Source organism: Anomalospiza imberbis, chromosome Z, assembly GCF_031753505.1.
Source record: "Anomalospiza imberbis isolate Cuckoo-Finch-1a 21T00152 chromosome Z, ASM3175350v1, whole genome shotgun sequence".
NCBI lineage: Eukaryota > Metazoa > Chordata > Aves > Passeriformes > Viduidae > Anomalospiza > Anomalospiza imberbis.
The window spans coordinates 16,147,143-16,171,924 of record NC_089721.1 but is presented as its reverse complement, the minus strand read 5'-3'; the positions used below and the strand labels follow the sequence as shown (position 1 = coordinate 16,171,924).

At 41.5% G+C, this 24,782-nt stretch overlaps 2 protein-coding genes across 8 annotated transcripts in view; one reads left to right on the top strand and one right to left on the bottom strand.

Annotated features, from left to right (window-relative positions):
• Positions 1–1,633: 1,633 nt before the first annotated feature.
• On the bottom strand, positions 1,634–22,292 carry SNX18 (sorting nexin 18). The gene is made up of 2 exons (XM_068177285.1): positions 20,592–22,292; positions 1,634–4,048 (listed from the first exon to the last, which is right to left on the bottom strand). Exons 1-2 carry the CDS (start codon positions 22,135–22,137, stop codon positions 3,795–3,797), a joined length of 1,800 nt encoding a protein of 599 aa, XP_068033386.1. The 5' UTR covers positions 22,138–22,292; the 3' UTR covers positions 1,634–3,794.
• Positions 21,650–24,782, top strand: part of ARL15 (ADP ribosylation factor like GTPase 15) — a 262,518-nt gene continuing 259,385 nt past the window's right edge. For 5 of the 7 annotated variants that reach the window (XM_068177308.1, XM_068177297.1, XM_068177307.1 and 2 more), the window contains exon 1: positions 21,650–21,786. The gene's annotated coding sequence lies outside the window, so the exon portion shown is untranslated. The remainder of the gene's footprint in view (positions 21,787–24,782) is intronic. The other 2 variants (XM_068177293.1, XM_068177301.1) reach the window with 2 other exon arrangements.

Genomic DNA, 24,782 nt, shown 5'->3' with positions numbered 1-24,782 from the left:
GTGTTCATAGGACTCAGCACTTTAACAAAAATCAGTACCTCACTGGATCTCCTTGAAGATATCAAACCTCAACAAGCATACTAGATTCTTACTACTTATCAACAAAAAAAACTGTGATGCATTGAAAACAAATTACATGAATCAGATGAAACAAGTGTTTACGATACAGAGCAAATTTGCTTTCTTTCACATTTATTTATTTAAATTGTTAGATTTCCTTTGGTGCTTCCATAGTCCCACACAATATACACTCACATTACTGTAGAGTACACTTGGATCCCAGACCACACCACTCAGAAGTCAGTCAGACATAAATGGTCAAATACTTGGTCCAAATATAATTAATACTGTAGTTCTTATATAGTGCAGCAAGCATTAATGGAGTTCAGGCACTCTACATCAGAAACTCATAGAATATGCTGAGCTGGAAGGCACTTGTCAGGATTATTAAGACCAACTCCTGACCCTGAGGAAACTGACTCCAGACAGGAATCCCCAAGTAACACCATATGCTGGAGCATTGTCCAAACACTTCTTGAACTCTGTCAGACTTTGTGCTTGGACCACTTCCCTGGGGAGCCTGTTCCAGTGCCCTAACACCGTCTGGGTGAAGAAGTCTTTCCTGATATCCAACCCAAACCTCACCTGACACAACTTCAGGCCATTTCCTTGAGTCCTGTCACTGGTCACCACAGAGATGAAATCAGTGCCTGCCCCTCCTCTTCCCCTCATGAAGATGTTGAAGAGGAGAGCAAAGTCTCCTCTCAGTTCTCCTCCAGGCTGAACAGACCAAGTGACGTCAGCTGTTCCTCATCAGGCTTCCCCTCCAGAACCTTCAACATCCTCATGGCCCTCCTCTGGATCTTCTCTAGTAGTTTAATGTCTTCTATTGTGGCACCCAAAAGTGCCTCAGCACTTGAGGTGAGGCTGCCCCAGAGCAGAGCAGAGCAGGACAATCCCCTCCCTTGCCCACCTGCCAATGCTGTCCCTGATGCCCCCAGGACACCCTTGGCCCTCTTGGCTGCCAGGGCACTGCTGGCTCATGTTCAGCTTGCCATGGACCAGAACCCCAGGGCCCTTTCCATGGCACTGCTGTCCAGCCTCATTCCCCAGTCTGTCTGTACATCCAGGGCTGCCCCATCCCAGGTGCAGAATCTGGCACCAGCCCTTGTTGAAGTTCATATGGTTGGTGATTGCCTGGCCCTCTGATTTGGCCATCTCTCCTTGAGGTTTCTCTGCTTTCAAGGGAGTCAACAGTCACTCCCAACTTAGCCTCATCATCAAACTTAGTGGTACCCCTTTGAGTTCTGCGTCCAAGTGATTTATGAAGACAGTGAAGAGCATAGCGCGTGAGATTGAGCTCTGTGGAATCCCACTGGCGACAAATCACCAGCCTGATGCAACACCCTTTACTGTAACTCCTTGTGCTCTACTCATCAGCCAGTTCAACTTCAAATCTATAATGACTGAGGAGAAGAAGAAAATGCTAATATAGATGCAGATTTGAACCTTACTGTACTCTGCAACAATTTAAACCAGGATTCCAGCCATGATTTTCTGGTATGTCAACTTTAACCAGTTATTACACCCACTTTTCCTGTGCCCAAATAAATTCACAAATGAGAAAGTAAGGTGAAGGCCATGACAGTTTATTAGGAAAACTGTACCTGTCTGATAACATTGTATGAATACATATCACAGCTTAATTTCCCCTGGACATGAACATGTCATTAATACTAACCTCCTAAAACACTTCTACTGAACCAAGATCAATTTCTGAACAGGTCTTAATACCTCCATGTAGAATCAGCTCAATTATAGTCTGATCTAATTACTGCAAAGACATTTACTAAAACAGTATCTGGCTTAAGCAAACATTAACCATGGAACTCAGCTCAAATCTGGCTCATAACTCTTTAAATGGCATATGGGAAAGCAGGAGTACTGCTGATAAGAGCTGTTAGGGGAAGTGGTAAGTTTTGAATGTAGAATGAGACACCATGAGGAAGCTAAAGAGCTAATCAGCCCTAAGACTGTGGTCCTTATTTTATGGTCAATCTTGTTTTCAGAACTGTTTCAACAGGCTGGAAATGGAGTCTTTCCTCACTGATTGTCCTTTCTTTGACAAACACTTGCTTTCCCCTCTTCATTATTCTGTATTTTACTGCTTTATGTGTGTACTAGAAGCACTGCCAAACACAGCTTGTGCAAAACAGCCATCTCCAAACATTTGGGGATGAATCTTAGAACCAAAACTACATTCTTACATGTTATTCCTCTGAAACAGAGGTGTGGAGTTAAACCACAAAAACTCACGATTGTGTGAAAGAACTGCATGTTTCTGCTGCATAGGTGAGGAATGATTTGTACTTAACTGTAACGGTTGCTCAACTTCCTTTTCCAGGCTTTCATTTGTTTAAGCTATTTTTGATTAACTCAATTAAACAAAAAAATAAACATTTTCCTTCCTCACAAAGTTTTGTTATTTTTGTTCAGGAGAAAAATGATAGGATAAACAAAAACCCTCTTTCACACTGACTGGTGAGAAGGAAATCAATAGGTAAGAAATACAGACTAATTCAAAGGAAATAAGCCATAAACCTCTTTGAAAGATAGTGTTTACATATCTATAAATGCACCCTTCTTGTCAAAAATATTTATACAAAAATTAAGACAACTGTTAATTCTTGAGTGTTACAAACATAAAAATGCCACCTGTTTTCCAAGTCAGTTCAGCCAAGCCTTCAGATTATTTATTTACTGATAATCCCCAAAAACTTTTAACTTAGTAAAGTAATGAATCACAGTGGAGTTATACTCAGACAACTGGCAGTGCAGATCCAAGTCTGAAGTTAAACTGAATCAGCAACTGACAAAAAGCAAACAATTTGAAACTTAAAAAATGTTGCAGCCACATAGCTTGCATTAATATCCCCTTAATATATGCAACTTTTATTATGCTAGCTCTTCAAATTTCCACTTATAGTAATGCTGTATACAAAAAAAAAAAAAAAAAAAAACAAAAAAATCAAACCAAAACCCACCCCTCACTGTATTATTTATTTCAGAAAGGGAATTAAGTGGTCTATTTTTGTACATGTGCTTAACATCCTAGTAGATTTAACAAGTAGTCTTGATTTCCAGGGAAAGTGTGAATAAATTTAACTTTTCCCTTTTGAGCCAACATTTGTCATAAGAAAGTACTTGCTATGCAAACTGGATGGCAGCTGATTTTTTTCCAGTCAATGTGAGGTTTCATCATCAGTTCCCATCATAGGCACCATCCCTTCATTCATTTAAACATAAAAATGTGACTTACTAGAAAAGGAAAAATAGAGTCTAAAGGCACAGAATCACATAGCTGCTCTAGTAGGAGTCTGTAAACAGAGAATTGTTTGAATTTAGGAAATCCAAATCTAGGAAAGTAAAAAGGCATCTGAAGCAGGCATTTATCTAGCCAACTTCCTTAAATACCCAAAGGGCTTTGAGGTCTATGAAGTATGCACTAAATACCGTATTTCAAAAAGCAATAAGGCAAATAGTATACTCATTATTTCAGAAAAGTTACAATGGTGTAGGCATACACAGTATAACTTAGTTACAATGCGTGGTATTGTTTCTACTACACAGCCCTATAACTGTTTCCTTCCTACATAATCAGAGATTAAACCTGGCTTCCAGGTGAACACAAACCCATCCTTGTACCGCCATCTACCACTGGCAACAGCTCTTCAATAGTATTTGCTCTGCTGCCTGGGTCACATTCGTGCTGAGCAAAGTCCACAAATCAGAGACTAAACACTGTCATACTTGTGAAGAGCTTCTTCTAGCTTTTGTGTCACTTTTTGAAAAAAGAGTATTTGCTGTTGCAAGAAATGCTGCATCTGTGATTTAAAGTCCCTCACACGAATTTTGTGGAAATGATTAATTTCTGCGAGGGTTGCAAAGGAAATAATGTTACAACGTTCTTGAATGCCCTCAGCTTTTTGGAGCTCCATCTTCCCCTCTTCCACGTGGCGCTTACTCTCCTTTACTTTGGTAAGGGCTCCTGTGTAAAGAACAAAATGAAACAGTTGAACTGTGAGGACTATGTAGATGTGACTACTGAACTTTAACAAGTGATTTAATAACAACAAGGATTTGTATAAGACTTATTCTCAGTGTTTTTATAGGTCTGTATATACAAATGTCTGAACAAAAGACAATAAAACAAAAGCTTTTTAATGTAAGAAAAATCACAGACCAGTGGATCCTGTGTAAAAAATAAACTCAACACTTTTTTAAGGCTTAAGCATGCTAAAGTTACTAGAACATCTATTTTACAACATTAAAAATCAGATGGTATCCTTCAGAGAATAAATATGTTATCATTATACCAGTAGAAGAGTAAGTAAAAGCACGAGAAAACTAGTCAGATCAATTTAAGGCTACATGAATACCAGAAAAATAACCTTTTTAAGAACTGGACTATGTGAAATATCCCTTCTCCCAATCCTTATGAAATGTCAAAAAGTGTATCTTAATACACAAAATCTTGTCAATACATGTTTTTACTTTTACACCAGAGATACTCCGAACCTAATTACTGATTACCAAAGAATCTAAAAGTTTATTTCAAAGTCACAGATGCCTAAGCAGACCTTACAGAGTGTTGTAAAACACAGTAGAAAAGCAGTTACAGAACTGACAATCCTCCCTCTCCTAAAATAGCTAATTAAGGCACACACATCCTACAAAAGCAAAGTACAATCCAAAACAGACCTACCCAAATTAGAGCCATCTTAAGACATTCATACTGAACTCAATTTCCCACAGAGCAACTTCTTTGCCTTACTTATTTTATTCATACAACTAAACTAAATCAGACTAGTACAACTTTTATCATCTCACTAGATTTTTGTTCCTTTAAATATTTGTAATGTCGTAACTCTCCCTTCAGATTACACTTCTTACATGTGACTACAGCGTGCTGCCGAAGGCCAAGGGCAGTGTCTGTCTCTGGGGGCTTCAAGGCAGAGGCAGCATTGCACACCTTCCTGGCTCCCATGGCATGACAGTGGGATGGCTAAGAGCTTGGCACTGGCTGCTTCTGCTGATCAACCTCATCATCTAGAGCCTGGCTCCAAAAACATCACTGAAAAACCTTTTCCACATGCAGTAGAGCCGGCAGTGACACTGTGCCAGAAGATCTGTATGTTGCCCTCTAAGGAGTAAGGAATCTGTGAGGTAGGATATGATCTGAAAAACACTTAATCCCTTCTCCTACAAAAAGAACACTTCTTTCAACAAATTTAGGTTTAGCAAAAATTCTTCTGCGCTCTGTGGGCACGACAGGAATTTACGTACAGCTGTGAAAAACTGTAATATGGGACTTACTGGAAGCCAGATGTAGCTGGTTAAATAAACATGACAACTCTTCAGTTGTGATGTGGAAAACAGCTTTAGACTGTTTATTTCTAAAATGACCAAACTGGAAAAGAAATACTGAAATTCACAACATCAGCAGCTGAAAACATAAGCTCTGGAGCATGTATAATCTTCAGATTATTTTACATCAATAACACACATTACCACACAAGACTGCCCTCCACATTAGATATATTATGCAATTTTTTGCTATTAAAAAAAAAACCCAAACAAACAAAAAAATAAAAAAACCCAAGGATTTATAATTAGTGAAGGAATTCAGTAGGAAAAGTACAGTACAATCATTAACACTGCTCTATTAATGCATATGGCTCATACTGGTCCTGTAGGGGAATTTCCTTTAAAACCTGGATAGACTATAACCAGATGTGAGCAATAGATGACAAAGCTCATACATATGCTTAAATATAAAGCTATACTTCTTTACTGCTTGGTGTTTTTTTTTTCTTTTTAATGCCTTTAAATGAAGCTTTTAATTTTTAGTAATAAAATTAAACCTAAAATAACTCAATAGAGGGATAATTTTATCTCATTTTAGGACAAACAAAGAATTCTCCCTAAACACAGAGAAAAATCCCCCAAACCCATGTGCTTTACTCTAAGAAGAGATTAATTATTTGTACCAAAATGTAATTTTTAAGCTCTTCAACATCTACTGAAATTTGCAAGACTTAGTTTACCAAATCCATGTTATTAGTTTTCATGGCTTTTGAAAGCAGCTTAAGTAACAAAAAACTCCCAAATTTCTTCCAAACACCTTTCTATAATCTATACCTCTTGTACTTTAATCTATGTGAGCAAAACCCCAAGCTGGAACAGAGATTTATTAATATGGAAGGTTCAATGATTCAACCTATAGTGAACAGGAGAAGACAGAAAATTGGGAACTGGAGAGCAGCCCCTTGTGTATATCCCTCATGAAGACAAGGGTCTTGTTACCATCAGAGGTAACAGAGATGCCTCAGTAGGTGATGTAACCTTTAATGACTCCAGCTCACAACTCTGGACCTGCTGCACCCCAGGCTGTACCCCATGAACTCCCCAGCTCCACCCTCACTAATTGATCCATCACAGCACCTAATCTGGCACCTCACAGCTCCTGCTGCCACCCTTGGGTGGGATGCTGGTGTGAGCAGAGCCCACTGGTCTAGAAGTATACCTGCAGACATTTCTCCTGGTTTCTGATTTTAATTACGTGAATACCTAGTATTGGTTTGGACAATAAAAAAAAAAAAAAAAAAAAAAAAAAAAAAGAAGATGCATTTAAAAGAAAAGAAGGCTGAATCACAGCAGTCCAAGAAAAGGCTAAAACATATTTTAGGAAAAAGAAACAAAAGGAGCTACCTCCCAGTGAATACTAGCTCCAGAAATTCTCCTGCAGAGTACATGCCTGGGATAAATATACACCTGTGCACTGTTCCCAGAGGAATGGAATACATAAAAATAAATTCTTGGGCTTTTTTTAGATCCAGATGTACAAATTCTGTTCAACCTTGCTCATGCATTTAAAGACCTTCTGTCAGGAGTCACTTCCCAGTGATCAGGACAACAAAAGAAGAGGGCCTAGATTAAAAATTATGCAAAAAACTGTGCCACATCTATTTCTGTTCTTAAAGGTGTGGAAAAGCTTACATGAACGCTGTTTGTCATTGCCCAAATCCTTACAGTAAACAGACTCCTATGCTCACTGCAGCTAAGGGTTTAAAAAAGACTAAAATCTTAGTTCTTGTTTTGAAATATGAAATTAGACAACACAACATGATATAAACACATTCAACGAGGGACATTCATGCTAGCAAAATTTGTGCTAGTGTATTGTGCTAGAAGCCAAGAAAACAGGGACAATGCAGAGTTTCTCAATAGAAATAAGTAATTTCAAGCCATAAAAAAGTGTACTAATAGCAACTTTAATGAGTGCTGAGGAGTTATGAGGAAGGAAGAGTTCTATACATTCAGGAAAATAAAAAAAGTCCTGATTTGGGTCAAACAATATATTTTCACATCATCTGCATTTTTATTCCAGTAACAAATGTTTTGAGACTGTGTGAAGTGTCAAATAAGGATGGGTTTGGATCCATACACTCAATCTCCCTCCACATAGGAAGTACATGTGTACTCCTTTGAACCCATGTTCAAAGTGGAGTGTTTCCAAGTCCAAGCTGCAGCCTGCAGTGTGGCCAGAAGGCAGAAGTTTTGGGGTTCCTCTCTTGCAGACTACAATCCAGACTGCTTTTAACTCAACTTCTTAGTCTCTCTAGGAAGGCAGGCTTGCCCTATGCCTACCAGCACATGCAACCAGAAGCCAAAGAGCAGTGATACCTTCTAAGGATGTACCATCTTTCCCTTTCCATCTCTTCTCAAAACACCGTAACATCAGCTCTCAAGTGCTGCTTGCAACAGATAGTGTGAAAAATCAGCTGTGTCCAAAGCTACTAATCCACACAAAGAATTCTTCAGGGCAGAAGCCTTTTTTTGCTCTCTATTTGCACAGTGTTTACTACAATGACATCTGTTTCATGGCAGGGCTTGCTCCATTCTTAAAAAACACAAACAGTACATTGCTGTAGCAGCAACAATTTAACTGCGTACAGTAATGCATATGGATGAAACACAAAGAAGCATCAGTTCAACACTGCTGAATACAGCACCTGAAGCAGTGGTAAGCACCAGCTGAAATCACTGGGGTCTGAAATTCACTGTCAGTCTCAAGAATCCATTAAGCCACCAATATATTGAAGTCTTCAGTATCTCACTTCAAAATATTCAACTTGAAAACTCACCCAGCTTGTAAGAGCCAGCAGGTTAATTTTTTTTATATCCTATGATTGTAATGCCTTTATCACTGCAGTCATAAAAGTATCTCTTTCACTTCAGTGATAAATTATACTAAAACAGAGCAAACACATTTTTTTTTACAATCGCTCAGCAGCTGTACCTCAGAAGACTTGTGCAAATAAAATTATCTATGCAATAAATATTTCATCTACTACCAGCAAGCTACAAAATAACATTTAGTGCACTACTTACTAGAAAGTAAACCAACACACATTTCCATACTATTCATCTGTCCAGCATATTAAATACTCTAATAGGATGCATGATGTGTCCTTCAAAGCACCTTAATGAAGAGAGAGCTTTGAATTTGCTTTACTTTTCTTACAAGAAGTCTAAGAAACCATCTCTAATGGAAAAGGAAAAAAAAACATATTAATGATGCTGCTTTCATAAAAAGATGTAGAAGCAGATAATGTAACTAGAAATATTTTCTTTTTCCTTACTTAATGATGCGATTATTTAACCAGAGATCTTTGCTTAAAGATTTGAAAAAGCAAACCATAGGTAGCTCATGTGCATAGAAACAACATTATTTCTAATCCAGCAGAGTGCTGCCAGAGCAAGTTGGTCTACATGGTTGTCCCTCTTACTCAATCTAGCAAAGATGTTGTTACAAGATGTCTCAAATGACTAATCCAATAAAAGAATGCAAGTGGCCTGGGGAGAGAGATGATGCCTTAGCTTTATCATTGGCTTAAGTCAGGTCGGCCCTGGGTTACACAATCACTCCAACACAAGGGAAATTGCAGAAGCATTTCATGACTCTCCTGTTTTCAGCTAGAGTAGAGTTAATTTCTTCTCAGTACTGTTACCGTGCTGTGTTTTAGATTCAGAATGAGAATGGTATTAATAACACACTCGGGTTTTTGGGTTTTTGCTATGGCATGTTTATTCCAATTCAAGGATTTCTTTTCCTCACTCCTAGTCTCATGTACTGCCAGAGAGGAGGTGCACAAAAGAAAACTGGACATAGGTCGGCAGATGATTGGAACTGACCAAAGGAACATTCCACAACACAGAAGCCATGCCCAGGATATAAACTGGGTGTTACCCAGAAGCATGGCAGATCTTGGTTCAGAAGGGGGGTCTGGCATCAGTCAGTGGGTGGTGAGCAATTGCATTGTGCATCACCTGTATGTTTCCTTTTTATTATCATTATTATTATTTACCATTATTATTGCATTTTACTGTAGTATCAATTATTAAACTGTTCTTACCGCAATATACAAATTTTACTTCAAGTCTCCTCCCCATTCCACTGGGGTTGGGGTGGGGGGGGAGAGAGGAAAGGGTTGAGCAAGTGATTGCATGGTGCCTAATTTCCAGCTGTGCTCAAACCATGACAATGAGATAACACATAAGGTGAAATCCAACTCTGAAAAAAATAGCCAAACTTCTCCTTCTCAACTGAAAGTGAAATAGTTTGTAACAGAACAGAGATTTTGCTACACTGATAGATTATTTTCTTAAGAATGCTCTGAGCACTGATTAACAAAAGAAGCCCACATTGAGATTCTGCAAATTCTTTACATTTTCTGGCCAAGTTTATAACGGTAAGCAGCATAATAGGAATTTGCCTGAAATTAAAACCAGAAGACTTTTTCAGTAGAGACATAACTAAAAGAAATGTCACAGGGAAAAAGTACAATTACAGTTATTAATATTGGAGTAAGTTGCTTTTTAAAAATCTAGTGTTACAGTTTTACACCAAAAAAAAGCTAGTGATTTTCAAAACCAAAGGCAAAATTCTGCCACTTGCTTTTGCTAAGTGCCAACACAATAGTTTAAAAACCCAGTTTTGGCATTTAAAAGATGACATTCTTCTCCTTTAGGGCACAAAACCGCTTTAAAAACATTCCTTTTTCCATAGCAAAATGTCAGAAATATAAAATTCAAATACATCAAACTGCAATTACTGTAATATTACAGAGGTTTTTGTAGATACATGAAAATGGCTATAATGCTTTTAGAACCTGCAGCCTAGCAATAGTTAAAGTGAGCTTTGTTTTTAGTTGTTTTGTTGCCCATTGCTCACAAAAAGCCCAGAATAACATAGTAGTATTCTGTAAATTTAGGTTTATAAATTACAGCACTTTGCTGACACCTAGATCAATGCTGACTGACTACAGAGTTATTAAAATCAGACATAATTATTTGCTCTTTCAGTTACCCCGCTGCAAAGCTTATTGAAAGCTAACACTAAAAAATATATTCTTCAGTTCAAAATGAAGTCACTTTTTAATCTACACAACTCAAAATACACACAAACACTCTTTGCTAGATATTTCAGAACATTAATTAGCTGTAACCTCATCTGATGGTCTTAACTTATAAACTGATTTAATTAACATAAACCAAATTAATAATGTTGCCAGAATGAACAGTGTAAAAAGTCAATTTTTCAAAACTACCAGGGTTACTGGTAGTTTAACTAATGTCTAACTAATATCTTTTTAAATTTTAAATAATCTGATTAGACCCATTGAGCATACATATGTCAGCTGGTGTACGCAGAAGAAGAGCATACAGAGCTGATTTATTTATCCAAATCTACAAGGATTGTAGTTGTACCTGTGCATGTTCAGAGAGTGTAAAATGATCACACTACTGAAAAAATATTTAAATTTCCACACTGTCAATGTGCATTTCAGTCCAGAGTACCCTAGAGGAATCTATGAGCCTTGGTGTTTAGTACCAATGTTTTGCTGGGCCATGCTACAACCACACTGCTATGTGAGCAGACGCCAGAGCTTGCCTTTGGAGGAGTTGATAACACAAAACAAGAGCAACATGGTCCAGTAAATGAAAGAAACATCATAGAATTATCATTTTAATGCATCTACCACCCCACATAATGCCATTAACAAAATTTTTTAAAACCCCAACCAAACATAATGCTTGGTAGCCACATAGAAAAAGTGTGTAAAACGAGATTAATATTTTTCCATTCAAATTTTGAATGCAGAGATGTTTAAAACTTATCTTTTGATGCATTGTACACTAGCGGTCTTATAAGCAAACACATGACCTTATTTTAGGCACTAAAGCATGCTTAATCCATGTTCGTGAATAGTTTTGTCTTTACAAGCACCTACGGTGAAGTCTGAAAGGAGGCCCATCAGGAACCATTTGACTGTAAAATCCAGTTAAACTATGTGTACAGCTGTCTGTTATCACAAACATAACATTTTGCACCACAGCCTGAGAGGCAAATGCTAACTAATGCTGGGTTTGACCAGTTCTAAGGCACTCAGTACTTTCTGGCACTCACATGTACCATTTAAAAGAGCTTTTCTTTGGTGTGGTTTCAACTGGCAGGGCAGACTAGGGGGACCAAAAGAGTGAAACATAAACTAGGCTGGTCGCCAGAAACATAGTACATTTGCCCATCAGAAAATTAGTCATGTTTTTCACGACCACACTTGAAAATTTAGGCAACTGGAATTTGCAGAAGTACCAAGATGAAACTTTTCAGTCATAATTAGTACTTCCCATTAGTTTACATCTAACTGGGGCATCAAACAAGCTTTCTAACTCTGCTTTTCCAGAACTGGAGTTGGTCTACTACAGTTCAGTTGTCACAGGTTTTGAACACTAATTTTTCCTAGTTAGGATGCTAGGAACAAGCACTTTATGTTAGAAAGATGCTCTAGACTTTTAACAGCTTTTGTAAAGGCCCTGTTCATACTACTGACTTCAAGATGAGAACCATCAGAAATTATGCTGTCTATGGATGAAATAAATTAACTTCAGTAGAAATGGTTAATTACAAATGAGCAGAAATTACTCCTCCTTCTCCTCCTCTCCAAAATGGATTTAAGCACTATTACATTAAATGCTGACTTCTTTCAAAATTTTTATAAGATTCATGGGATGTGGAGGGACAGGGGAACACAGGTAACACTGTGTATCAACATCCAACTATTACTGAGAGAAGTAAGTATAAATGCAAGTTCCACTGACACTTACATCACTGCTTTTTTGGGGCACAGTGAACCACCTGATTTTGGATGTTGTTTTTTGTTAAGGCTAAAAGAGAAGCCAAGAACAACAAATACAGCTTACAGTGTTTGCTTGTCCATTATCACCTGTTTAGCTCCACTCCTGTCCTAAGATGAGCAAATAAAACATGTATGGGCAGATAAACATAAATTCATATAAAAGAGTCAAGGTGCAAATGAAATGCAGATGCTGGTTTATGTTATCCTAGTACCTTTTAATTGCCCTCTCCTAGATTTCTGAATGTTGCAGTTTCTATGTAAGAACAAAAAGAGTTAGAATTCCTGTTGCAGAAAAAAATATTCAAGGTAAGGCATCATTAATGCAACCAATTAAAATATGTTATATAATACAAAAGCAGAACATGTGAAAATTATAATATAATGCTATACTCACATTATTTAACAGAAAAGCTTCTTTAGTATACTGCTAACTAGGCAGCATAGCTATTCATACATATAAAGATTCAAAATCACAAACATTCTAAAAAAAAATCAGAGTAAGTTGCTTTTACCATGGGACAACAAAGTAACGTAAACTCCGAATCACAAGATGAACCTACTTTCACATTTTTAATGAATGAACTCCATGTAGGCATAAAAAGCATGATTACATTATGATTACAGAAGCTGTCCACCCATGATGTGTACCTACTTGAAACTAAGGCTGAAAACATCACACTTTTTCCTGTACTGCTACAATAACAAACCAAAGTCACTGGCAAGAACTGAACAGATTGTTTAAATGTTGGTGGCTTGTTTGGTTTTTTTTCCATTTTATTTAAGTCCCCATGGCTTTTATGAAAGGTACAAACAAGACTGCATAAGAAAGTATGTGCCATTTGTTTGCTCTAGTCTGCTGATGAGGCTCATGTCTGGGGACTCAGCCAAATGTAATTTCCTATTTTTTCAATTAAAATTTTCAAATTCTGTGTTATTTGAACCAGGAAATTTAAAATACATAAGGTGCCAACTGAGTAAGTTTACACAGTCTACACTTACTGACTTTGCATTTTAACTGTTCAAACAAAGCCTAACAATGAAGTCATGGAAAGATGCTGGAAAGGCTGAAACATGTCCTTGTTCTAAAGGTGACTTACAAACTAAAAAAGTTAGTCAGCATGTTTGTTTACGATAATGTGCTAACAAAGAACTGGAAGAGCTCAGGGAGCTTCTTTCCATTTTCAGTATACCAATTCTTTGTCTTCTGTGTTTGGATAGAAGCCCTACCAGCCAGACTAGAAGCACCCAGAGCTTCCGTAGAACCATCCCCCTATATAGATTCTTCATATGTCTCTCAAAAGGCATTACTTCCTTTTTGAAATAGAATTACTTCCTCCTTCTACAACATAATTTTTAATTATTCAATGTCTACACTGTTTTACTACTTCCTAGTTGCTCACAGAGCCTTCCCAGTAGATAAGGCCTTACTGCTTGTGGTGAGTAGCATTAGGGCATTTTTTATGATCTGACTAAAAATCTGATGAAGATTTGTATTTATTTAAATATGCACTGCCTGTAGTCAAACCTACAAGGTGAGCTCCAATCAAAACTTCTCCTGTCAGGACTAAGAGGGTAGACTGGACAGACTTTCTGGTGTGCAGTAATGCATGTAGTCTCTCCCACAGAAGGAACAGCTATAGTCTTCCTCTGATACCAGCAGGTTTTGAAAAAAAACAAGCCACTTGTGTGTTAGTAGCCATGAAATGCCTCTCTGCTACTGAAGGTGTATGATACCAGACTAGTTCAAAAGATAATAGGAAAAAGACCCATCACAACAGCATGAATGTTGCTCCCTTAGAAAGCCACAGAGATTGTGGGAAGTGGAAAAGAAAAAAGAATAATACATTAAGAAGACCTATGTATCTTTCATACAGACAGAGCACAGAAGTCCTCTTTTTTTCTCTTACTGTTTAATTTTCTTCAAGTTAAGCCATTGCTCAATTTTAAGTCGTTTACTCCTGTCCTCTGACTTCACACAAACTAAGGCAGCTATTTTATACACTTTCTAAATGTGAAGATTCTTTCACATTTTAGTTCCATTTCCTTCAGGTTACCTTCAAATATTGAGACAATATTGGGTAATGCGGCAGCAAGCAGACAGTGTTACATCATCACTGTGACAGCTATGGGGAGGCTGACATGGCAAAAAATAGAAGACATCCTGGAGCAGTACATCCTTTCTCCCCAAAGCTCTTATACAGATGAAGTGCCCATCTCCTTTTACTGCTGCAAGGGTCATCTGGCTAGGATTGCATGCCTAGCTCTTACCCAGCAGCTACCTGAGTTGAAACCCATGCAAAGTGTATGCACTTGAGGCACAGAGGAGGGAAAAACCCCTACAAGGTGGATAGTGGGAAAAACAGTGATGAGAAAAACCCTGCCTGCACAACAAATTTAAGAAGGAAGTAAGCATGAGAGAAAAGCACTGCTTTTATACTGTGATATAAAGTTTTAGGTGCCAATATTAACAAGGCTGATTTATTCATTAATTCAAACACCACTTCTCCCTGGGGGAAGGAGGGAGAAGGAAGCTGAAAATGTTAGAGAGTTCTAGGTTTCAGCACTGTTTGGGTTTTCTGGTGCTTTCAATTTTGATGCATTTGCATCTGGATAGATTTTTCATCTACAGTTTTGTAAATAATATAAAAATATATTTGTCATATTTGTAAATATTCTAAAAACACAGCAAATGTATTCTTTGAAGACTGTGTCTAGATTTAAGTTTGCCTCAGGTAAATAAGACTATTTGCTTTACTTTACTTTTCACAGTGACCAAAAACCAGTAAGTCATTCAGGTATTTTTAAAAATAACTCTCATAAATCCTGGCATGCAAAGGAAATGGAATTGCCTGTATCTCAGGAAATATTTAGACCACTTTTACAGGTGTCTTTTGTAAAAACCATAACCAGAAGTTTATCAAACATTACCATCATAATGTTAAGAGAGAAGAAATCTGGAAAGCAGAGATGAAACAGCATGTTAGTCAGTACTTCCTCCACTTTCAAGAATCACAAGAGGCCAATTATAGTAATTCCTAACACAAAACTCAAAAGGATATCCAAAACTCCCCCAACTTCTCTACTCTCACTAAACAAACACGAAGACAAGAGAACCAGACAAGAATGAGCTAGGATACTAGTATATACTATCTCCAATTCCCACAAGTGCATGAATTTTCTCAACTTGCATGGGCCTGCAGTGAGAATTCGTGTTGAAGATTACAGAAGTAGGAAGATTGCATCAAGTTGAGCAAAGCTTTAGCAATTAATACATAGAAATTATTTCACCAAGAATGTCTAGGGAATTTCCCCAAGCAGACTTCAAATGCATAAAAGAGAAGGTATTATCCATAACAAATGGCAAGCTGATTTGCTTCTCAAAATTAAAAAAACTGAACCAGTATTTCTTGAATGATACACCAGTTCTGCAACAGAAAATGATAAAATGCAGCTTAGTGTTTTGAGCCTCCGGAACTTAACATCCCTCTTCTGCAAATGTTTTGCCAGAGGCTGAAGAAAACTGCGTACAAGTGTATCTGTCTAATATGTACCTTCCATTCAAAGAACCCACATATATGCACAAGAATACTTTCATCCATGTGCATCAGAAGCATTTACCTACACGGAGTTGAGGGCTAGATGCATGAAAAAATTGGGATATGTAGAAGCTGGAGACACCACTCTGCCATTGTCTACCCTATTCAGGCACTGGTTCTCCCTAATCACTTAGTTTTCCAAACAAGACCTATAGAACAACAAGTCATTGTAAGGGATGTATGCCTTGGTACTGATATGTTCTATGCCAGCCTCAGTTGGACTCTCAAACCAAGTATTTCCAGATGGAAATGTGGGGTTTCCAACTGGGCACATTCTATGCTGTAGGGCTCAATCAAATGAATCATCAGACCTGGACTAGGGTGCATATAAAACCAAGAAAGGTCTCAAAGCACTGACCTGTTGGTCCTCGACTGGCATGTGGTACAGAATGTTCAAATACTTTGTCTGTCTCTTCTGTAGCAGGAACTTTAACTCTTCCTGCAGAAAATTCCTTACACACTAGGAACTCAAGATGAAAGAAAAGGCATCTTGAAGCTATTGCCATTTAATAAAATATCAATTAACAATATTAATAAGACAATGAACAGTTTGAAAATATTTCCACAGTCTGTTGGTATACGTGTTTTACACAAATTACACAATCGGATCACTTATGATGTCCTCAGCATAGAAGGCTGAAAGACCTGAATCCCAAAACAATTAAAAGCACAACAGTTAACACATTTTACTGGTAAGATGCAGACAAAGCAACAGCAAGGCTTACGTGGCTTTGGTTCCTAATTCTAGAGAAAAAGTCCACACAGAGGGGAACTTTTATCTCTGTGGCTCTTTTTGCATAAGTTGCAGAAAGTTTTTAAACAAAACCTCAGACATGCAGAGTTCTCAGTCCATAGCACAAATCACACTTAGACATCACATTCAGCAGCTCTTCAGCTAACTGCAGTACAGCAAAAGCATAACAGTACAAGACAGTTAAGATTACAGAATCACAGAATATGCTGAGTAGGAAGAGACCCACAGGTATGACTGAGTTCAACTCTTAGCCCTACAAGGGACATGCCAAGAATCACACCAGGTGCCTGAGGGTATTGTCTAAATGCTTCTTGAAATCCATCTGGCTTGGTGTTTGGACCATTTCCCTCAGAAGCCTGTTCTAGTGCCCCAAAACCATCTGGGTGAAGAACCTTTTCCTAATATCCAGCCCAAACCTCACCTGACACAACTTCAGGCCATTTCCTTGAGTCCTGTCACTGGTCACCACAGAGATCAGTGCCTGCCCCTTCTCTTCCCCTCACGAGGAAGTTGCAGGCTGCAATGAGGTCTCCTCTCAGTCTCCTCCAGGCAGCACAGACCAAGTACCAAGTGACGTCAGCTGTTCCTCATCAGGCCTCCCCTGCAGAACCTTCAACATCCTCATGGCCCTCCTCTGGATCTTCTCTAGCAGTTTAATGTCTTCTATTGTGGCACCCAAAAGTGCCTCAGCACTTGAGGTGAGGCTGCCCCAGAGCAGAGCAGGACAATCCCGTCCCTTGCCCGCCTGATGCCCCCAGGACACCCTTGGCCCTCCTGGCTGCCAGGGCACTGCTGGCTCATGTTCAGCTTGCCATGGACCAGAACCCCAGGGCCCTTTCCATGGCACTGCTCTCCAGCCTCTCATTGCCCAGTCTGTCTGTACATCCAGGGCTGCCCCATCCCAGATGCAGAATCTGGCACCAGCCCTTGTTGAAGTTCATATTGTTGGTGATTGCCCATCTCTCTAATCTGTCAGGGTCTCTCTGCAGGGCCTCCCCCCCTTTGCGGGAGTCAACAGCTCCTCCTAGATTTGTATCACCTGGGAACATGCTTAATGTCCCTTCCAGTCCTGAGTCCAAGTCATGTATGAACATATCAAAGAGCACAGGCCTGATGACGGAGCCCTGTGGAATCCCCGTAGTGACAGGTCCCCAGTCTGATGTCACCCCTTTGTGCCCAGCCCGTGAGCCAGTTCTCACCCATCCCATGATGTATTAGTCCAGGTGTGAGCTGGATGTTTTTTCCAGAAGGATGCAGTGAGAGAGAGCAACGGAAGCTTTACGGAAATCCAAAAAGATCACATCAATTGGCTTCCCTTGATCAACTGTATGGATTACCTTGTCATAAAAGGAAGACTCAATAAGCAGGACTTTCCTCTCATGAAGCTGTGCTGGATGTGACCAAGGACTGCATTGTCCTTCAGGTGTTTTTCAACACCTCCCAGAATAAGCTTCTTCATAACTTCACCAGGCACTGACATGAGACTGACAGGCCTGTGGAAGGAGTCCTCCTTCTTGCCCTTCTTGGGACAACGTTTGCCAGCTTCCAGTCAGCTGTGACCTCTTAGCATTTCCAAGACTGCTCAAAAATCAATGAGAGGAGCTTTGTAATGATGTCATCCCACTCTGAGTATTCTTGGATGAATCCTACCAGGCCCCATAGATTTGCAAGGATCCAGCTTGAGCTGGGAGTTAATCATTCTCACATTCATGGTCCTCCAGCTCTATGCACAGACACAGGCATGTTTTGGTACAACTGCCTTTGTTCTTCCATCCTGCTTAGGTCCAAGGGAATATGATCTTTGGTTTTATCAGAAGTAACCAATATACTTGCATTTTGTAAGAAAAAAAAAAAAAAAAGGCACTGCTCCTAATTTTAGGGTTCCTAATTTTAAAGGCATGGCCATTTAAACCATGTATCAGTCAGGCTGCTGCTTCTGCCACTTATAAGGACACTTTGGTGTCATTTTACTGCTTAATGAGCTTGTACACTAGAAAATAAAACCCCTGAACAAAGACATATCAGCTCTATTTTTCATATTATTTCTTATCACAAACACAGTTTCATAGCTGTTGACTATACAAACAGATATTTGTATAGTCTATAGGGAAATACTATTTCTCAGAACTGGCAACTATCCCAGACAGTAAATTTAAAACAAAGCCTTTATCTTGCAAGAACACCAAACAGTTCATATTTTCATGTGAAGTTTACAGATTGGCATTGAAAATCTGTACCTTCTTAAAAGTACCCCTTACGAGTAATAAACCAGCAATATGGAGCACAAAACACGACTCGTCTAGTTTGCTGTCTTGTAACAGAAACAACAACAAACACACAATCCACATAAGTCAGTTCCTGTCATGGCCATGTACACTCAAGAGACCACCCTCTCAAGCCCCTGTCATATTCCTATGATTTGTATGTACCATGGATGATACTGAGAACACACTGCGAGGCTCAAAGGTGCTGGAGCATTAATAGCTGCATGCAGGAGAGCTTTCTCCAGTCTGCTCCAGGATAGTGCTCTAGCCCAAAATCAACTCTACATACTTCATGCTTATGCACTGCTCTAGTTATTTACATGAACCTTCAGCAGTTCAGCAAGGTGCACTTTACCAATAAGTGTAAATTCAAATAGAACCACAAAAGAAATAAGGATGGTTTCAGCACATATCTTATTATTCCAAATCCTCTCTTCAAATGCTTGTTTCCAAAAAAACTTCAGTGAAGACGTCCATATAACCTTAAAGCTTGAGGATATATTATTTAAATAGTATATACAGTCTGCTGGATTTTCCTGTCTAATGCAAGTATCTGTGTCCCTTTATTTTTTCCAGAAGCTTACAGATAATCCTATTAGATGACAACTCACTTTAACATGCTGTGCTCCCAAACATGAGGCATTGCCAAGGCCGCTCATCTCCCCAAATCTAAAATATCTCCAAAATAATTTTCTACAAAGCTCATGCATTTTCTCGGATAACTTATGGATACCCATTTCTGCAGAGCATATGTGATGCTCTCCTGGTCTGTTTTACAGCTCAAATGCCCACACTCTCCTGAACTTTGAGTTGAAAACTACAGGTAAGAAAGATAATAAAAAAATTATGGACTTACCTACTTGCAGTGGTAAAGAATGCATGACTATCAATAATTTAACAGCAGCATCTCCTCATATACAGTACTACAAACTTCTGTTTTTCTGAACACGTGTCATTAGTTATACAGCAGATTTTTTTCATTTCTGAGTTTCTTCCTTTCTGACAAATCACAAAGTACCTTACAACTAGCAATCTGAACCTGGATAGCATGTTTCAGCTAGAAAGGTGCTGAAAGGTTAACAGGCAACCAGCATCTGTTCATGACAACAAGGGCAAAGGCTGAACAACTAAGAACACTGTAGCTGGCCATTACTCTTTCACAGACACCACAAGACACTTCGCTGAACAAAGATGCCCCAGCAGCCTTGCCTTAAACATCTCATCAGAATGATGCTGCAAAACACGCACCTCCACGTGCACCTTGAAGAGAGTGGTCAATCTGAGGAGCACCTGCATCATCATATTACTGCATATACATTACCTAATAGACAAAAGGTTTAAGATACCTCACGTACATCAGAGTAATAGATGTTTGCATACCACTTGATTTCCAGGGTTTGTAAACAAGCCAAATAATCTTTAATGTATAGGCAGTTTAATTAGACGTGGCTGCTTTCAGAGATATGCAGCCAAACACAGCAACCTCTGATCAGCAAAACTCCCAACTATGTTTAGGCCTTTGGCACAAAACAAAAACTGTCACTGATGTGGCTTTTGTATTTCTAGTGAGAGTTTACCTGAGAAAACACAGGAAGATTGAACACAAGGCCAGCAAGCCAGACACAGGGCAAATTCAGGCACTGGTTCCTATATCGGTTGCATACCAATGCTACATAGAAGTTAATTTTTTTCAGAAAACACAGATGGGTCTTACCTTTCTGGACATGGATTATGTCTGGAAAGTTGGCCAAATGCCCCTGATATAACGCTAACAAATCCATCACAGGATCTAGGTCCTGCCGGGGCTGATCTGCAAAGAGGTCCCCGATGGCATCATAGGCTTCTGCAGTGAAGGCTATGGCTTGGTTGAGGCCAGCTGAAAAGGCCTGCTGGTCCAGCTCAAATGCCTGACCGAGGCACTTGAAGGAGTGCCCCACCTTCTGGTATTCTTTCTTGAAACCAGTGACTTGTTTGCGGGCAAACTCATTGGCTGTGTGATTAAGTTGCAGGGCACTCTCATCCATCTTCTTCGTGAAGGCTTTGAAGCCATCTACCTGACTTTCCACCTCCTGCAAGTCCAGGCTGGCCCCAGGGCCTGTGGGGACACTGATGGCCAGAAAAAAGTTGGCACCCACCATCTCATCCTTTTCAGCCTTGCGCTTGCCCTGTTTCCAGGCCTTCTCATCTGTGCTGGGACAGGTGAGGAAGTGCTGGAAGGCATCACACTGAGCGAGCACAGGGTGGCTGCACATATGGTCCATCCACCATGCCAAGCCTTTGCGACGTTTAGAGATGAAGTCCTCCTCAAAGCGGCCAGTGGCCTGCTTCTCTGGCAAGTGGGGCACGGAGATGACAGGGAACTTCTCAGCTAGTCGCCCGTAGAGCCAGTCAAAGTGCTTGTAGCGGCGGTGCACCTGCTGCCCAGTGTGACTGGGCACCAGCTTGTAGGTGATGTAGCTCTTCATGCCCTTGAATTTGGTCTGTTTTGTGGGGTCCTCGATGGAGCACTGGAAAGGGTAGGGATTTTCTTGCCACTCGGGGCCCCTGGGGCCCAGCACCACGCACAGCTTGTCCCCGTCCTTAACGAAGCCCGACGCCTCGCCCAGCACGAAGGCCTCTCCACCAGACTTGACGAAGGTGGAGAATCGATTGAGATTGCGGCTCACCGTGGCCGAGCTCTTGGCGGCGCCGCCGCCGCCGGGCGGGTGCGGGTGTCCCGGTAAGTGCCCCGCGCCGCGGGCGCCCAGGGACGGCTCGGAGCGGGTGGACAGGCGGTACCGGCCCGAGGCGCCGCCGCCCGCCGCCTCGTAGTCGGGGTAGGAGCTACCCAGGGCGCCCGGCTCGTCGGCCACCGTGGAGCTGTCGTCCCAGTCGTCGTCCCAGTCGTCATCGCTGCCCTGGCTGGGCTGGTAGGAGCCGCTGTAGGGCGGAAAGGGATACCCGGCGGGGGGCGGCGGGAAGGGCTCGGGCGGGGGCTGCTGCGCCGCCGGTTTGAAGGCGGCGGGGGGCGGCAGCGGCTGGAATCCGCCGACGGGGACGTTTGCGTAGCGGGCGGGCGGCGGAGGCTCGGCGGCGGGGGCGCGGATCACCTGCACGTAAGAAGCCGGGAAAAGCCCGCGGTCCCCGCGGCTGTTGACGCCCTCCAGCCACCCCTCGATGTCCTGCTCGCTGCACAGGCTCAGCACCTCGTGCTCCCGCAGCGAGATCTCACCCGGGTTCTCCGACCTGAAGTCGTACAGCGCCCGCGCCCGCAGCGCCATCGCCGCCCCCCGGGGCTCTCCCTGCGCCGCCGCCCCTCACTGCGTCGCGCTGGCGGAGCTGCCGCACCAGAGTGCCGACGCCCTGGGGCTCCTCGTCCCGTCGGCGGCCTGCCCGGTACAGCTCCCGGTGCCGCTCCCGACGCCGCTCCCGACGCCGCTCCCGGTGCCGGCGGCGGGCGCGGGGCCGGGCCGGACCGTCCCACGTCGCCAGTTGCGCTAATCCAGAGCCGAGCGGCAGGGCGGAGCAGCCGAGCGCAGAGCGGCCGCCCCCATCGATAGTTCCCCCCCCTCCCTACGCCCCCTGCCGGCCGGGGGTCGCGCTGGGCGCGTCCGCGGTCCCTGCGCCCCGGGCCCGGTGTCTGCCGGCCCCGCCGGGCCTCCGCCGCTCGATCGCCACCGGCGCCTCCCGATCCCTCGAAGGGCGCGTCTGTCTTCCCCACATCCGGCCGGGAAGGTTCTCGAGCCCTCGGGTCTTCTCCCCGCGCTCCGGTGCCGCCGCCGCGGGAGCCGCGCCAGGCGGGTGCTGCGGCCGCGCTGCACCTCCGGCTGCCTGCAGCGTCCAGAGAAAAAGAATGTCAGGGTGCGTTTTGCTTGTGGATAACGCGCATTTTAGCCTTCGAGAAAAATGTCGTCATGCCACTGGTGTTGGTTTTCTATGGAACAGCCTCAGTCCGGTCGAGGTGCTTTTTTGCCTGCCTGGTTATTCACCCACTTGTTTCTTCTGGTCCTGTGTTGTCTAGTCATATGGATCCCGTCCCGTTAATCATCTTCTACCTCTCTTTGGATCCCTAGGTACAAGTTTCTCTCAAAATTTATACCTGTTCACGAGCAATTGGAAGGAAGTGTTTCAGAGGAGATGTTCCAAGTTTCTGGTTCCCAGTTCTTCATGTTTTCCTATAAGCATCTGGATATCTGGCTTATTTCTCTGCCATAGTTTAGAGAGTATGTTACTTCATAGATTTTTGTCAAATAATTTGTCTTCGCCTGGAAGCAATTCACTGGAATGCTACAAGACCCACTGTTTCCTTTCATTGCTAGTTTTAGTGTTTGATACCTGGGGTTTACTTCTTACACTTCTTTGGACCTTCATTTTCTCCACAATTAGTTCACGTATTGTCACAGTAGTTTTCTGTTATTGTTGCTCAATAGTAGTTTATCTACTCAATCTTTCTTTAATTTGTCAGCTCACCCCAGTCCAGCATGTTAGCCTCAAATTCCTTTAATGCTTAAATCTGGAAGTCTGTTTTAATTAGTGAGTATGGTGACCAAACAAAAACATAATTCACCACACAACCAGCTCCTCAGTGGCAAACCCTGTGGAACACATTTGTGTTGCAGCAAGTTTACAGAGAGCAATTCTGAGTGTCTACAGCAGTGCTAAGGTGAGGATCATCAGCTGTCTCCTGAGAGAGAGCTGGCAGCTGGTAGAAACACCCTGACCTAGCCTGGTTATCATCACTTACCGCTGACCAGCAGGCCCTGAGGGGATCCTCAAACCCTGCATCAGCACCTCTTAGTGCTCTTAGAACCACCACAGCTCTCTTTCCATCAGTCAGTGCTCTGCCCCTGCAGCTGATGCACCGTCAGTGTCTGCCTTTCACACAGGTCTGGTTCTCTTCTGCAAAACACAAGAGGTAGCCGTGGCAGCTGGCCCACAGCCCACCATGCTGCTGTCTACCCACTTGGCCAACTTAGAGTAAGGACTAAAACCCCAACATGAGGCAGATGTGGATGAGTTTGACCTTGGTTTTAGATTTCATCCCAAATTCTGACTGCTGCAGATCAAGATAAGTGATTGGGACTTTGTATTCCTTCCAAAGTTACTGCTAACGTTGATCTGGGAAATCTTGTGCATTCATGTGAATCCTCATTGGTTAAACTACAGAAGAATAGTCCTTGACCTGCCTTCTCTATACTACTTCATGCATTATATATATTTGACTGCCTCTGATCCAGCTCCTTTCCTAAACTTTTCACTTCTATTCATCTAAATTTCAATGTTCTTAATGATTAATGTTGTTTTCTCTGAATAGACAAAATTCTTTTTTGTCACTTGAAGTGAATGGTACTAGACATGATGCTGACTCCCTTGATTTGTTTTAAATAGATATTTAAGATTTGCTCTCATTGGACAGCCTGGAGTGACAAACAGATGCCTTGCACAGGTGCAAAGCTGGTTCAGGAATGGGATTTTCCTGCTCCAAGTGGTCATGCTGACAGTGCGACAGTGCCTATCAGGCTATGGCTGTCACAGCCAGGGCAGGACAAAGGGAAAACTTCGAGCTGGGCATCTCTCTTAATTCCTTAGGTCTGGTGGAAGTGGCAGCTGTCCTACTTCCTCCTGCTCCCCTCAGTGCTTTTGGCCTGGTTTTTCTCTAGTAAGTGTTGGCTTGATGTTTGCATCTCGAACAGAAGCAAAGGTGTCAAGTCCAACAGGGACAAAAACTGCTACCAGGAGAATTTGATGGTGTAAGATCTACAAAGTTAATGAAAATATTTCTTAATTACATCAGTGTAATTTTAAAAGTAGTTATTCTCTAATATCTTTCAGTTTTATCTGAAGACTTTAACAAAAAAATAAGTTATGTGACATTGAGTCATGATTTTTCCAGCATTAATACTTTCAATAAGGCAAAAATATGAAA

Bases quoted from the DNA above. Each gene is read 5' to 3' on its own strand.
- SNX18 (XM_068177285.1), bottom strand. From the start codon at position 22,137: ATGGCGCTGCGGGCGCGGGCGCTGTACGACTTCAGGTCGGAGAACCCG. The intron at 4,049-20,591 runs GTAAGACCCATC...TTCTTTACACAG, and splicing joins CATAATCCATGTCCAGAAAG to GAGCCCTTACCAAAGTAAAG.